At 41.5% G+C, this 16,524-nt stretch overlaps 1 protein-coding gene across 5 annotated transcripts in view; it reads right to left on the reverse strand.

The window, feature by feature from the left end:
* Positions 1–3,938: 3,938 nt before the first annotated feature.
* Positions 3,939–16,524, reverse strand: part of Zdhhc9 (zinc finger DHHC-type palmitoyltransferase 9) — a 37,542-nt gene continuing 24,956 nt past the window's right edge. For 4 of the 5 annotated variants that reach the window (XM_052738887.1, XM_052738909.1, XM_052738903.1 and 1 more), the window contains exons 5-6: positions 14,969–15,106; positions 13,811–14,091 (exon numbers count right to left, since the gene is read on the reverse strand). In XM_052738887.1, coding sequence (XP_052594847.1) covers positions 13,826–14,091; positions 14,969–15,106 — 404 coding nt within the window. In that variant the 3' untranslated portion in view covers positions 13,811–13,825. Of the gene's footprint in view, positions 7,248–10,788; positions 10,886–11,254; positions 11,359–13,204; positions 13,308–13,810; positions 14,092–14,968; positions 15,107–16,524 lie in introns of those variants that run through there. The other variant, XM_052738912.1, reaches the window with a different exon arrangement.

The raw sequence follows: 16,524 nt of genomic DNA on the forward strand, positions 1-16,524 counted from the left end.
TTCAGCCCTAGGCACAAGACTCCTTCCTGTCTGCTAGAAGCTAGATGACAGGGTTCGTCTGGTCAGCTACTGTCCAATTCAAGGTGACAGGCACATTTTTCTTCTTTCCATCAGAGGAAGCAGCTCCTGGCACTGGCACATACCAGCTAAACTACCTCCCTTCTCACTTACAGACTCCATATCTCATTAACACTACCTAAGACACTCTAGGCAGGTTCTGACCAGCTGCCCACAGACCCTCACCATTCTCTTTCCCACCTGCCCTCAACCCCTTTGGCCATGTGGGTCAACATATGGCAAAGGCCCCAGTTCCTGCTGGTAACCTTCCAACTTCTCACTCACTCTCTAAACATCCCACTCAGACTTTTCACAGGAGTGGAGGCCATATTTGGACCACAGAACCCAAGGACATTGAATTACAAGACAGGGGGTGGGGGAAGCACACTGATAGACCCATAGTCCCATTATTCCAGCAGGGCCCGACACCTTCCTCCCTCCCAATTCAGGAAATTCAGGATGAGGTATGAGGTTTCCAAGCTGGGAAAAAAGTGGTTCTCCCAGCTCTCTCTCAAAATAGAACCTACCTTCACTTCTCACACAACAGTGGCCACATTACATTATTATTTAGCCAAGAACACAATCAACTGGGAAGGAACTGCCTCCCCTCTGGACTTAGCCAAGACTCCTCCTCCAGGAAGTACTTAAATAAGTGGAATTCTATAGTACTTGATATGTAGGCTTCACCTTTTCCTATAACTTCATAGTGACCAATATAGCATTTGTATACCATTACCTCTGGGACCTGCTAGGGATAGCGTCAGAAAGCCAGAATGAGCCCAAAGCAATGGCCCTCACAAAGGCACAGCCAACTTGATTGTGGGAACTGGCAAGGCAATTTCCTGACTTTGAATACTAAAGAAATCTCACCACCAGTTCAACCTAAGTGCAGGGGTCTGGAGAAAAATCGAACAGATTTAACTTTTAAACAAAAACCAGTAACCACCCTCTTGTCAACCTGACCCCTAAAATGGAGAAAGCATCAATCCTATAAACTCCAAATGACAATCCTAAAAACCATTGCTGTGTGTCAAGACGCTTAAGAGAGGATGAGGTCAGCAATGGAGTTTCTCCTGTTAACCCTGAACCTTCCTGATGCTATGACCCTTTAATCCAGTTCCTCATGTTGTGGTGACCCCAACTATAAAATCATTTACGTTGCTACTTTATAGCTGTAATTTTGCTACTTTTATGAATCATAACATAAATATCTGATATGCAGGATATCTGATATGTGATCCCTGTGAAAGGATCGTTCCACCCCAGAGGGATCATGACCCACAGGTTAAGAACCATTGCCCTAGCACATACCACACAATACTCAGAAATTACTTTTTAAATGTGAGAACAAATCAAAGGCTTATTTCATTCAAATGCCATTTGTAGTAATCCAAACTCTTTCTGTTAATACCCACTTAACACAGAGGGAGTGGGTTATACTATAAAACTCTCTGGATTTTGAAAGTAGCGCATCTTCCTTTTGTTCTTGGCTTTACTGGTAACTCTTTCTGGGACTTTGCGTAAGTCTTTGTACTTAATCTGGAGAGAGAAAGATCACGAATATGAGAGCACAAGCAAGTAGCATGGCCCATGTCATCAATAGGCTCCTCTCAGCTATGTTGTTCAACAGAGCCTGCATTTTATGAAAAATAATCATCATGTGTCTTATTTGAACACAAAACTCTAACTCTTTCATCCAAGTTGGAATAGACAAATCACTAGTGATAGACAGACAAATAGATGGGCAGTAGCTCTCAGAAAAGACTGGGAAGATGGGCATCAAACAGTGGGGGCTAGATCAAAAGCATACCTTTTGTAGAGGACCTGAGTTCAGCTCCCAGCACCCATATTGGTTGGCTCACAACTCTCTGTAACTCCAAATCCAAGAGATCTGACACCTTCTTCTGACCTCTGCAGGCATTGTACATATGTGGGACATACTCATAAGCAAACATACATATATATGCATAATTAAAATATAAAAATAAGTATAAAAAAAGAAAGCAAAGGAACATGGAATGTCAAGGAGGTAACTCTAGCCTGTATTCTGGAATTGTAAAACCATTTCTAAAAATCAAGGGTCCTATCATTTCCAGACCCATGAGGGAGTGGGAGCCCCAACCTCTGATTTATTTATCAGAAAATGACCTAGTACCAAAAGAACATGGACCACGAACAGATAATTCACAGAAGAACTACAAATGTCCATAAATATAGAGTAGATAAAAATTGCAGAAAATGTTTAATCTCACTATTAACCAAGAAAGCATATGACACTGAGATTTACACTCTCAAATTACTGTACTGACTGTTTGAATGACATGGGTTGAAGTAAGCTTTCTGATACACTGCTAGCACCCTTTCCATGTAACAATTTGGCCAAGAGCTTGTAAAAGAGCATTTTCTGTGACTCAATAGTTCTGCTTCTAAAAATATATGGGCATATCTGTGATTACAGCCTTATATATTTCTAGAAACAGAACTTTTGAGTCACAGAGTGCTCTTTCACAACCCACAGCATTCAAATATTCCGTGCACTGGATTATGGAATATTGACACACAAAAGACTGTATTTAGTATGCATAGTACAGATAGATGCAGGATGTTCTTGTTTTGAGATAGGGTCTCACTGTGTAGCCCTGGTTGGCCTAGAACTCACTCTGTAGACCAGGCTGGCCTCAGACTCACAGAGATTCACCTGCCTCCGCCTCCGGAGTGCTGAAGTTAATGCACCACCACACCAGGCACAGATGAAGTTTTTAAGAATATCTTAAATCTAAGGTTATTTTTATCTGTGTATATGGAACACAAGAAAAAAGAGCCTACTTACTAGCTATACTATAAAGGGAAAAACTAAAAGAAAGTAATTTATAAGATAATGCATGTTAATAGAAATACTTGGGAATGTTTATGCTAAGATATATAATAAAGTACAAGATCTATCCTACTATCTGTAGAATCACGGTTGAATGCCATATAAACATACGCTCACACAGGCAAGTTTTGCTGGCAACTTCAATACCCAAGAATGGCACTACAGACAAGAAAAGCTCATAGTAAGTTTTCAAACAAAGAAAGTACCAACTTTCCGCAATCTCCATAGTTGCTGCATTCCTGGAAACTCCATCCATTTATATTCACACTATAAGATCATTTTGTATTTATTTATGAAATTATTAGGACCGGTGATACCATTTTTCACCTGTATTCATGTTCTATAGGACATTTGAATGTTCTTAAGATGTATGTGTATATTTCTTATTCCCCTTTCATATTTACCCAAAACACGCAATTCACCAACACTCTTTCTTGTGTGTTGGGCTTGCATCCTTTAGAATTAATGATATTCAGAGTTTGAGCCTTTGAGGCTATTTTTAAAACCTATCGCCTGAGAACAGCAAGAGATTCCTAGAATGTATTCTCAAAAGTAACACAAATGCCTTTTGAATTACTGGGAACGTGATTCTTCTTTAGTAGCACCATAAGAAAAGAAATTATTATCTTAGGGGAAAAAAAGCTATTTACCATGATCTCTTGGTGATTTTCTAGCCTGGCCCCAGCCTCAAGAGTATAAAATGAACTGAGTTGGAAGAAAGGACTAACAGGGCCAGGCTACAGGGAGTGAGAAGGAAGCTAAGTTGCTAGGTTACCACTTGACCAATCTAAGTGGTCCCAGAGGGGTACCAGATACCGGACAGACAGGCATCTCGCTCTCTCTCTCTCTCTCTCTCTCTCTCTCCCTCCCTCCCTCCCTCCCTCCCTCCCTTCCTCCCTCCCTCCCACTAAGTTGAGGGCTCTCTCAAAGGAAAAGGGGAGGTTTCAAAGGTGAGGGAGGGGCCCAATCACTCATACTAGGCACAAGTAAAGAAATGAGGCAGAAGCACAAAGAAACAGACAGCCCTATATTTCTAAAACCATTCAAGTCTCCTTCATTAATTGGCTTCCCCCCAAAAGAAAGATTTCTTTATTAAGAAATACCAGAGAGTGAAAAACCCCAACACATACACATTTGTAGGCTCACACAAAAGTGCAGAGATTTACATATTAAATTGCATTTAAGTTAGAAAATAGATTTAAAAACAAAATATTTTTCCCCAAACAAGGTAAAGAGATTTGGTCAGTAGGAAAAGGGGCCTTAGGGGTAAGGGCAGGATGGTCAGGATGGGAAGAATGGAGTTTAGCTGCTACAGAATTAGAACCCACCTCTAATCCAACCCCACTCCTGGGGAAAAATGGAAAAGGAACAATAATGATCTCAGCTAGGGCCAAGAGGTCCCCAGAGCCAAAAGGACATAAATTTCCCCTTCCCTCAGAGGTCTTGGATCAACGCCAACCATCCTGGCCTGGGGAAGTGGGGTGGGTGCATAAGAAGTGTAAGGAATGGAGAGGAAGGGGAGAGTTGGAGAGAGTGTCAGCCATTGAAAACATCAAACAATATAAGTCCTCTTTCCCCAGAGAAAGATCAAGTCTTCAATCTCTCCTCTGATCAAAGCTCAGACTAGGGACAGTCCCAGCTGGTATAAGGTATGAATGGGACAGGTCTTCAGGCCAAGGTCTTAAGTACAGAAGACTTATAAAAAAGAGAGAGAAAGAGGGCAAGGGGTGTGAGGGAGCAGATTTAAACAAACAAACAAACAACAACAATGAAACAAAGAAAACCATTTTGTACTGGAGATAAGAGATTTCCATTTTGATCCTTCCCACCAGAAAGAGAACACTCTTCTGACTGACCTAAGGGGCAGCAGAAGAGTAGCTGAGGTAAGTTGAGGGAGGAAAGAAACTCATTCTGGCCCAAGAGTGGAGATGGGCTGAGTAGCTACTAGCAAGGGAGTCCCATGAGGGACAGGTTGATTGGAAAAAAACACTAACCAAAAAAAAAAAAAAAAGTGGAACTTCCACACTCTCCATGATTACCATAGTTTTGAACTAACTGAAACCAAACTGTAAGAACAAAACTGAGAGAGCCATTTAAAAAGTGGGAAAGGAGAAGCAGAGAGAAGAGGAATCTGAGTCCATCTCTCTGCCAATAACTCTCTCCCCAGGGATATTAATTTCAAATCCTGCAACAACCAACACAGAAAGACACAGAGAAACCTGGGAGCAGCCACATTTCACTAATTACAATTACCTGGAAAGAGTGAGATAGGAGTCTTGATTATAGACCATTTGAAAAGAAATGCATGCCATCACTTGTGAAAGATCACTAATGAAATATTTCCAAGGGGAGGCCCTGGTCAGCCTGCGGCAAAAACCAAGACTCACTTGCAGATAACAGTGTCCATCTACTTAAAACAATATCCCCATGAAGAACATGTTCTCTTAGTAAGTGTAATCCCTCTACTCTCCCAGTCTTGTTCACACTGTATATTGCTTGGAAGTCCTGTCTTCATAGTCCAGAATAAGATAAACTTCAGCCCAGAATTAAATGGATCAACGGAGAGGTTGAATTTGAGAGGTATCTATCTCTTCAACCCAAGGGTACCCTGGAAAATGGAAGTATGGGTAGTAACAAGCAACCCCTTCTACCCCCCACCCACCCCCTGACCCAACACACAAACACATTCACAACCCCATGGTGGTTCTTGAAATGGAAGGGGAAGGAGGAGGCAGGCAGCTTGCATTAGACACAGTTTAATCGCCTTCAAATAGATTAAAAGTTGTGGTTCACACCCCTCCCTGTCCCCATAAGTCGTCCAGACAAGACCCTGGCTTAGAAAGAGAAAAACACAGGTGCTCTAGGAAATATAGCCACATATAATACATAGATCTTCTTCCCTGAAATAGTGCAGGTCCTGAGCAGAGCTGCCTGGGGGGTCACAGTCCACCCCCAGGATGAAGTGGCTCCGGGACTCTGCCGGTGGAAGTGCTGGAAGAGCAGGGCTCGGACGAAGCCCTGGTGTGGTTACCATTGCCAGAGGTGGGCTGAGGCCTTGGAGTGGAATACCCGGGAGGGCAGCAGTGCTGGGCTTTCCCTCACTCAGCCAAGGCTTAATGGAAGTACTGTTTAGCCTTTTTGTTTTGCTTTTTTTTCTCTTTTTTTTTTGAGGGGATGAAGAGGGAGAGGAGAGGAGAGGAGAGCCTCTCTGTGCCTTGGCTTCCCCATTTGTGCATTCAGGGCCTCTGCAGGCCTTACACAAGAAGTCTGAGGGGTAGTGTTTTAAGTGAGCACTCAGGCTTCCTCTGAGGAAAAGGAACCACCAAAGTGCAGACTTTTATTACTGCCATTCCCGCTCCCAATGGAAGCAGGAGTCAAAGGAAGAAAATTAAAATGGGCTCATGAGAAAAGAGGGGAGATGAGACAGAGAGTGTGAGGGGCTATGCTGTTGGCATCTCATCAATGCTTATTGGGAATAGCACAGGCATTGAAGTTTCCGGAGAGTCTATGAGAAATGTCAATTGTTATCTCTACTATGACTACTTACATATGTCACCTAATGGGGAGAGCGGATCTTGGATGTTAGAGAGTGGATGGGGGTGGGGTGGGAGGAGAAGCTACACAAATAAATACAAGTGGAAGGTACCTGCCCTATTCCTAAAAGGATTGGCTGGCAATGCTGGCACTTTGTAGCCAGGAAAATCCTCCAACCTCACTCTCCAGTCCTCATTAGTTCTGAAGGAGTCAAGAGCCTAGTTAGGATTCCCTGGCCAGAGGTCTCTGTGACTGCCTCTGGACTCAGGACATGCAGCAGCTGGAAAGGACTTGAGTCAGTCTTGAGAATCTTTACCCAAGAATGAGACCAATGACCCCCAGCAGGAGAGCTAGGATCTGGAGGGAAGAGAAGGGGAGTCCAAGGACACCTTGTGGCTGAGACAATGGAAAACAAATGCCATGTCCCAAGAGACCCATTTGTCCAGTTGCCAGAGGTAACTGGCATCTTCTGCCACTGTCATAAGTCCATAAATTTTAAAAAAAGTTTCCAGCAAGAAAACGCCAGTGTGCAATTCGGTGACTAAAGACCAAAGGAAAATAGTAATAAGGACAGCTTATTTGTTCTCTGTCTCAGGTTGATCTTTCCCCTGAAATCTCCCATAGCCCTAATGAAACACAAATAAAAGTCTCTTCCATAGACAGGCTACTTCTCAGCTTCAGTTGCCTCCTGTGGTGGCTCTGGGGGCTCTGGAGGTGGCATCTCTTCCGGGGTGCTGCTGTCCTCTGGCATCTCATTAGAATTTATATGTTCTGTTGAGGCCTGAGAAGTAAAAGATACCAGATTCAACACAAAGCTCTCTCAAATCTAAATGCAGATAATTCAAAGGCATTGAATTCTTCCTCAGAAACCTGTGACGACAGTGACACTAAAGCTATGCATCCATGGTCACCAAACTCAGCCCAAGACCATCTCCTCAGCAGAATGCACCTGCAGCTTATTACAGGTCTATCCTTAACTGTTATGGACAGATGTTTCCACTATTATAAATGCTGATAATAGTATATGCCATAAATAATTATGTGCAAGCACACCCACCACAATATAATATTACACTGTGCTTGTCTAACAGGGTCTGACCCAACAGTTTTGAACCCTGTTTCTGTCCTAACAGAGAATGTATTATAATAGTAAGTTGAAACCTATTAAAGTGGTTTCAACTGATCATATGACTTAAAACATCTCCTAAGCGACTCTAAAATAATCCTCTCCTATATTCAACTGAGAACCACTAACCTACACATTGTTATTATTTGGGGCCAGACTCATCAGAAAAATGATATTCAAGATGATAACAATGACTTGTAAACAAAGTTTAAATCTAAAAATCTATTAGAATGAAAACATGTTTGCTTAGATTTCAGAATATTAGACTGATATACAAAGAATGTTTCTCTACACCCTACTGAGCAACGCAAAAATAAAATTAGGAAATCAACTTCATTTACATTAATGTCAAAAAGAACAAAATATTTATGTAACAAGAGATTCATTTAAAACTATAGCATCAAAGAAAACCAAAATGAACAAAAAGACAGCCCATGCTTCTTGGTAAGGATTCCCTTCCTACCTGGCAGAGAGCTACTGTCCCACTATATCATGACACGGCAGCAGGAATAACAGTCAAGGAGACAGAACTGTTCTCTCTCTCTCTCTCTCTCTCTCTCTCTCTCTCTCTCTCTCTCTCTCTCTCTCTCTCTCTCTCTCTCTCTCAATCTCTCCCCTCTGTGTGCATATGTGCATCTGGGTGTGCATGTGGGGCAAGTACCCTACCACTGAGCTCCATCTCCAGCAAAAGATAGCCCTGTGAATGGCTCAGAAAACTTGTGTTACGGTGGTAATATTCCTCAAACTGATCTACAGAGTCAATGTAATCTCTATCAAAATTCCAGTTGTTTTCTTCACAGAAACTAATAAGCTTTAAGAGAATCCTAAGGTCCATTCAGGTTTCAAGGAACCAACAATAGCCAAAACAAACATGAAAAAGAATAAAGTTGAAGGAATAGTATTGCCTGTTTTAAAAACTTTTCAGTGCTAAAGCACCAGAGACAGTGTACTATAGGCCTAGGAACAGACATCTAGATCAACAGAGTTCAGAAATGAACTCACATCACACATCTCAGTCAAGTCATTTTCAGCAAGCGTGTCAAAATAATGGGGGAAAGGAAACAATCTTTCAACAAATGGTAGAAAGATAACTGGATATCCACAGACAAAAATAAATAAATAAAATGTGTACTCCCTACCTCTTCCCATGTATAAAAATTACCCTACAATGGATCAATGGATCAAAAATATAAATGTAAAAGTTCAAACTATATGATATGGTTGGGTAGTGATGGCACACACCTTTAATCCCAACACTCGGGAGGCAAAGCCAGGCGTATCTCTGTGAGTTCGAGGCCAGCCTGGTCTACAGAGCAAGATCCAGGACAGGCACCAAAACCACACAGAGAAACCCTGTCTTGAAAAAAAAACACAAAAAGTTCAAACTATAAAACTCTCAGAAGAAACAGAGGAATAAATCTTCACAACCATGGACTAGGTAACAGTTTCTTAGATATGGCACCAAAAACATGAGCAATAAAAGAAAAGAAAGAGAAAGTGATATATATTACGATTTAGAACTACAGAGATGGCTCAGTGGTCAAGAGCTTTCTATATATATAAATATGAAGACCCGAGTTTGATCCTTAGAACTCAGGGTGGGGGAAGCCAAGAATGGTGACATGCACCTCTGATCCCAGCACTGGGGAGGCAGAGACAGGAGGAACATGGGAGTTTGATGCAGGCCATCTAAAAAATCTAAAAACAAACAACAAAACCACAAGCCAAACATACGAACAAGCCATCAAAAAACAAAGCTGGAAAGCACTTAAGGAACAGTCTACCTACACACATGAAGTGGGGAGCTGGAGGGAGGGAGGGATGGAGGGAGGAAGCGAAGAGGGGGGAGAGAGAGAGAGAGCACGCACAAACAAAAGATTTGAATAAACATTCCCTTATGAAGATATACAAATGACTAATACCTATATGGAAAGATGTATGCATCATTAGTCATCAGGGAAATGCAAATGAAAGCCACAATGAGATAACACTTCACATCTACAGTGGCTAAAATAGAAATGATCAGATAACCTATCAGATAATGCTAGTGGAAATGAAAAATGGTGCAACCACTTTAGAAAGCATCTCAGCAGCATCCCAAAAGATGTAAATGTTTTATTTATATAATTGAGTTACCACTTCTCTCAGCAATTTCAGTCCTAGGAATACAGCCAAGAAATTTTAAAGCATATGTCCATGCAAAAACTTGCACAGAGATGTTCATAGCAGCATTGCTTATAATAACCAAAAGGTGGAACCAGGGCTAGTGAGATGACTTAGCAGGTAAGAGCACTTGCCAGGTAAGCCTGATGACCTAAGTTTGATCCCTGGGACCCACAGTGAGAAGAGAGAACTAACTCTAAAAGTTGTCACCTGACCTACACATACACACACTGTGGCACACACATGCCCACACTCACACACATGTACCACACACACACACACCACAGTGATGATAAATAACATTTTAAAAATAAAAAAAAAATGTGGAAACAGTGAATGGATAGATACAGTATGGTATAACCATGTGATGTGATATGAGTCATCCATATAAAGGAATGAAGTACAGCCACATGTAATACAGATGAGCATTAAAAATATCATGCCAAGGCCTGGGGAGCTCATTGGTAGAGTGCTTGACTAGCATGTATGAGGCCCTGGCTTTCATCCCCAGATCTCACTGCTAAGGTATACAAGGTTTCTTAAGGCAGAGGAGAAGGAAATGCTTTTCTAATTTGTGACAATCATACATGTTAGCATACTATACTAAGGAATTGTACATTTTAAATAGATATGTGCATTGTATCTCAATAAAGCTCTTAAAAATAAATTTCAAATAACTTTTTTTTTTTTTTTGGTTTTTCGAGACAGGGTTTCTCTGTGTAGCTTTGCGCCTTTCCTGGAACTCACTTGGTAGCCCACGCTGGCCTCGAACTCACAGAGATCCGCCTGGCTCTGCCTCCCGAGTGCTGGGATTAAAGGCATGCACCACCCCTGCCTGGCTCAATAAATCTTAATCTATGTCAAGGGCACAAAGATCTGGAGGGCACAAAGATCTGGAGGCACCATCAGGGCAAAGCAGAGACAGGGAATCTGGGGAGATTAAGGATACAAAAGCACACAGCTACATTTTGAAGTTGTAGAGGCAGCCTACACGGTTCCTATCACCGACACAGCGTAAGTCTGCAATACTCACTGGACTCTGTGGCAAGAGGCTACTGCTGGTCTCTTGAGTACTTGGAGGTCGACTTCCATTTTCTTCCAGTGGCAAAATACCCCTTCGATCCAGCACACTGACAGAGACAGGAGAATGAATCAAGGACTTGGCAATCACTCTTCTACCAGCTCACTCCCCACTGAACCTTGTTATGTACATTAGAAAGCACAAACATACCTTTGGCAATCTGTCCTGACCCTAGCACACATCTATCTTCCATTTACTCTTCCACAAACTAGAGGATGTCACATTAACCAGGGAACAAACAAATGAAATAACCAGCCCATGGTTTATGGCCCACGTAGATATGGTGCCATGTAACAATTCCCAGGAAGACCTATTTGATATCAAGAAGCTCCATTCAGAAGAATGCAGCAGAGCAGGCAAGAGGATGAGTTTGAGTAGTTCATCTTAGGAGCCCAGGGCATTTTTGTTACTTGAGTACCTGGGGGGCAAGGGGCCACAAAGCACTTCACAGCAGTTCTTCACAATGTTGCCATGACTGTAGGGATTCTGCACACGATTCTTCCCTGTCCATGATCCTTTGATCTGTAAGATAAAAGCCAGGGCTTACATTAAAAAGCTATGTTGGAGAAATACATGCAGCATGGGATGATGAAAACTGTTCAAGAGGTGGATAATGGCAATAACTGCACAAAAACATGAATGCACTAAATGTCACTGAACTGTTCATTTAGAAAAGTTTAACATGTTGGGCATAGTATATGTGCTGCCGAAGCAAGGAAGAGGGAGATCTGTGTTTGGTATGTAAAATGAATAAAAAATTTCTTAATAAAAGAAAAGATGTTGGGCATAATTTCACACACCCTGTAATCCCAGAACTTGGGAGGCCAAGGATGGAAGAGTCTGGGTGCTAGGCCAACCTAGTCTACATAGTAATCTCAAAATCCCACAAAAATAAATTAATAAAAAATTTTAAATTGTTAAAAATGGTATGTATGCTTTATGTTGTATGTATTTTTCCAAAATTAATGACAAAAATAGGGGCCAGGGAGATTGCTCAGTGGCTGAAGGCACTTGCCACCAAGCCTGATGGTCTGAGTCAGCAGGAATCACATGATAGAAGGAGAGAACCAAGTTTTCCTCTGAAATCACACAAGTGAAGTCATTCATGCACATACATACTAATTAATAAATTTCATTTAAAAAGAAATAGTTGGACATGAAGACTGTTCATAAGAGGAAGAAAAAGACAAATGAACATGTACTATTTTTATTTTAAAATACAGTGTATCTTCAAACTCACAGAGACTGTGACAGCACACACAAGACCTGTACAGGTTCAAACCAGACAAAATCCCAGCACAAAGAAGAGGAAATGGACATAAAGTCCTACCACTAACCAAGAAGTTATCTGCAATTGATACTTTCTGGGAAAGGAAGTCAGTTTTCTCCAGTGAGTGTCACTGCATATAACAACCATACTCCAAGGCAGGCTCCATGCCCAGGAGTAGATGGCCAACACAAAACAGACTTTTTGTTTTGTGCTCTTTGTTTTGTTTTACTTTGCTTTGGTATTTTTTGCCTTACTGTTTTTTTTTTAGTTTATTTAGAATTTTGCTTTGATATTTTTCTTTCTTTTTAAAAGAGAAAAAGAACATGAAGCCAGGTGGGTAGGGAGGTAGGGGAGATCTGGAAGGAGTTGAGGGAGGAGAAAGAATATGATCAAAATATATTGTATGAAAAATTTTATATAAAAATTAAATTTAAAAATACAGTGTATATGTAAACAAATAAGATCAAATCTAGACAAGTTTAGAAGACTATAAATCATACCATTAACAAAAGTGATATATAGAAGGTAATGTTACAGGGATTTCTTTATTTGTTCAACTATATATTTCTCTCTCATTATCCATAATGAATGTGAATTGGTAATTCATTAAAAGCAAATATTGATTTGGTGCAATTGCCCTTCTCTATTCCAAATTTAGAAGCATCAATAGCCTTTTTTATTGTTTGCTTGTTTGTAAGACAAGCTCTAGCTATGCAGCTCAAGCTAGTCTCTTTGTCGCGATGTAGCCCAGAGTAGCCTGCAACTTGAGATCTTTCTGTCTGAGTCTCTCTAGCAAGCATTGCGATTATAACAGTGCTCTATCACACTAGAACTTCAACTAGCCTTTAAGGACCTAAAAACATTTAAAAGATGTCATGCCTATCCAACTTTTCAACCTCTTCCTAATGTGCTATAGGCATTCGGCTCCAAAGCTGTCTGCCTGCTCTTCTACACCTTTATTTAACAATTTCCCAAGCCAGGTTTCTTTTCCACTTGTCTCAACCTTCTGGGTTCTGGAGACATGGCTTCCTAGCAGGGAACTAGAGAATGGGCATGGAGAGAAGAGTGATCTATAGCACGATGAGAAAGTTGACTCACGTCTTCATTGGTTGTCTGGTTGAGAGCCACCAGGAAAGTGTGAAATCCAGTCAGTCCCACAACAGACCAGAGTGTGAAGAAGCAAATGAGGACTTCCAGAACAGTGAGGTTAGGTTAAGGAATGTGAAGAACTCATAGTAGGGGACCTGATGCTTCCGCCCATATTTGTGATATCAGTTATATCATCTTTACCTCTTGGAACAAGAATCACGAAAAGCCAAATTATGTGTTTATAACCATAGATGAATTCTAACCTTCATTGGATAGGTCCTTTATGAAAGTTAATGCATTTTCTGTTTATTCACTATGAATAAATCTCTAGCATCTCTAGTGTGTAGCATTTGACTGTTTGTCATTGGCTCTTAGAAGAGGACATTTAGGAAGGTGCCAAAGCTAAACAACGTTAGCCACCACTGCTAATGAAAATCCCACAAAAAATACACTTTATAAATGAAAAATCAGTGGGATGGAAACAAGACGTGGTTTATCCAAATCTCTTCTAAATCTTCTCTTCAGAGATGCAGCCACTGCATAAAATAAGCCTTCACTGAAACAGGAGGGCAGGGCTCCCAGCAAATAGCACAAAAGTGTATTGAGATAGACTGTAGCCAACTAGAGGCATTAAGGCTGAGCCAAGCAAGAGGTGAGGGGCAAACGTCCCTTAAAGTCCTGACCATTTTCCATTCTAGTTGCTAACACGAGGACTACACATGTTAATTTTAGGCTTTGGCAGTCACTGGTGTCTGAAAAACTAGATAGCAGGAGAAGTGCAGGAAGAAAACAGGCTGGCAAGCAGTTTAAGGCAGCTTCACAGGGATAAACTGCCAGGGGAGGATATGTTCCAGGAGTTTCTTTCAATGTCTCCAGGAAGCCAATTTTCAAGGATTCTGTGGAATTGGGAAGAGGAACAGAAAGAAAAATTAGTGACTTTAGTCAAAACTATAAAAAGCCCCTTTAGTATCTCCTCACTTCCTCCTCTCCCTGTCCTGTCCTGTCCTCTGGCACAAGAGAAGGTCCCACTGGGGCAAGGTAGAGTTTCCCCTTCACCTGCAAGCTTGTGACCGAGTGCACATTGCCAACACTCTCCAGTGCAGGGCTAAGCACTGGAGCAGAGCTGGGAGAAACCAAGCATTAGGTTTCCTTTCCTTTTCCCAGTTGCCAAACATGGGCATGTAGTGTGCCACTCTCAGATGAAAGAAGCCAGAAGTCTTCTAGAGAAACCTTCTCCCCATGCCCCTCCCTTGTGTGCTAGCCAGCTTGGCGCTCCTCTCTGGTCAAGACCACTTGCTTAGCTCCACACTCTTCCTGTCCTTAGCTACGTTGCGTGTGTGCACATGCAAACATGTGGATGTGTATTTTGCATCTCTGGAGTATACCATGGTCCACTAACAGGTAAAAACCCTTCCACCACCCACCACAAAGGTATATCTTGCAAGACAGAATGAGAGGCTGTGTAGAGGCAAATACATACCCAACCTTTTTCATCACTTCAGAACCTCTCAGTACTCTGGATGTGGTTCAGGAATTAGGGCCCATTCTTACCAGCAGATGGCCAGAGAGAAGGCTAGAATACTCAGTAAACACCTACCAATATGAGCTTTGTTACAGCTCAACAACAGACAACAGTACTCGCTTCTACTCACTCCTGGGGTGTCTTCCTAGTGGCAAAAGTGCCACCAGAAATCCAACTTCCCCTAAGCTACCCTCAAGCCTTTCCCCGACCCCACTCTCATTCCAGTGACAGGTGCTGCCCTGTATACTCACTGAGGGCCACGTAGACGATGTTAAAGGCAAAGACATAAATTGTAAGGAGGGAGAGAGAAAGAATGAAGAGGTAGAAGTAGCGGTAGTTCCTCTTTCCAACACAATTGCCCACCCAGGGGCAGTGATGGTCGAAGCGCTCTGTGGAAGAAAGAGAGTTCAATGCCAAACTCTAAACAGAAGCAACCCTACCACCCACATAGTACCTAACCCAAAGAACTCAAGGAGCTGGGCATGGTGGTACACACCTTTAATCCCAGCACTCGTAGAGGCAGGTGTATCTCTAGGAGTTTGGGGCCAACCCAGTTTACATAGTGTGTTCTAGGCCAGCCAGAGTTACATAGATACCTGTCTCAAAAAAGAGCTATATACATACCTGTCTCAAAAGGGGGTGGGGGAGAATTAACTCCAGTTGACACATTCTTTACTTTATGAAAACGTTTTCATCACAAGGTTCATTCGACCTTGTGATGGCTCATCTTTGTTGTCAACTTGACAATATTGGAAATCAACTAAAACTCAAGCTACTTGACGAGCCTATGAGGAATTCTTAATCATATTGTTTGAGGCAGGAAGACCCACTCTAAATCTGGGCAACACCTTCTAATGGCAGCCTACCAAAAAGGACATGAAGAAGGAAGCTTTTGCTTTTTGCCTGTTTGCCCTCACTCTTGCTGGCAAGTTCATCTATCCTGTTGCTGAGGCATTCCTTCACTGTAACCAGTACATACTTCTTCAGATTCCAACATAGACTGAAGACCAGAAGTTCTCTAGGAATTCTCTGGGACTCTGGCACCAGATTGGGACTGCTGAGACTTCCAGAGGCATGGACTTAACAACTATTTATTGGATTCTTGGCCTTTTCATCAGGAGACAGACATTGTTGGACTAATCAGACCATAGCCTGTGTGTGTGTGTGTGTGTGTGTGTGTGTGTGTGTGTGTGTGTGTGTGTATTCATTCTATCAGTTATGTCTTCTTAGAGAATCCTGACTGAAGAGCTCTTCACAACTACACTGGATATCAGTTAAAAAATATTTTCTCACTTTACAGATCAAGAAACAAAAGCTTCAACAGTTCAACAGTCAGGTTATTCTGTCAGTTAAGGGCAGAGGCATTGCTTTTTTCAGTAAAAATCTTAGCAGGTGGATTTAGTAAATTCAGAAAATAAATTTGAAAATGAATAGTATGAGTTTTTAACCTGTATTTATTAAAAATATAAATCTACAATACACTATTCTTAAAACTGTATGGCATAGTTCAATGAAACAAAAAGAACATAGAAATAGACTCCAGAATATATAGGAATTTACCATCTAATAAACACACCATTATAAAAGGAAGTATGATTTCATGAATAATTGTGAGAGGATAGGCTAATTGGTAGAAAATGAGGTTACATTTTCCCCTTCTATTTGCCAAAATAAATTCCAGATGGATTAATCGTTACAGGTAAAAACAAATTTAGATCAAAAAATAGCTACACAGACCAGATATAGGACTTTCCAACCACATAAGTACTGCAACAAAACATAGAGGACAAAGAAACATAGATTTTAC

This window comes from Peromyscus californicus, unplaced genomic scaffold (assembly GCF_007827085.1).
Source record: "Peromyscus californicus insignis strain IS unplaced genomic scaffold, ASM782708v3 Scaffold_10__1_contigs__length_136768540, whole genome shotgun sequence".
NCBI classification, from domain to species: Eukaryota; Metazoa; Chordata; class Mammalia; order Rodentia; family Cricetidae; genus Peromyscus; species Peromyscus californicus.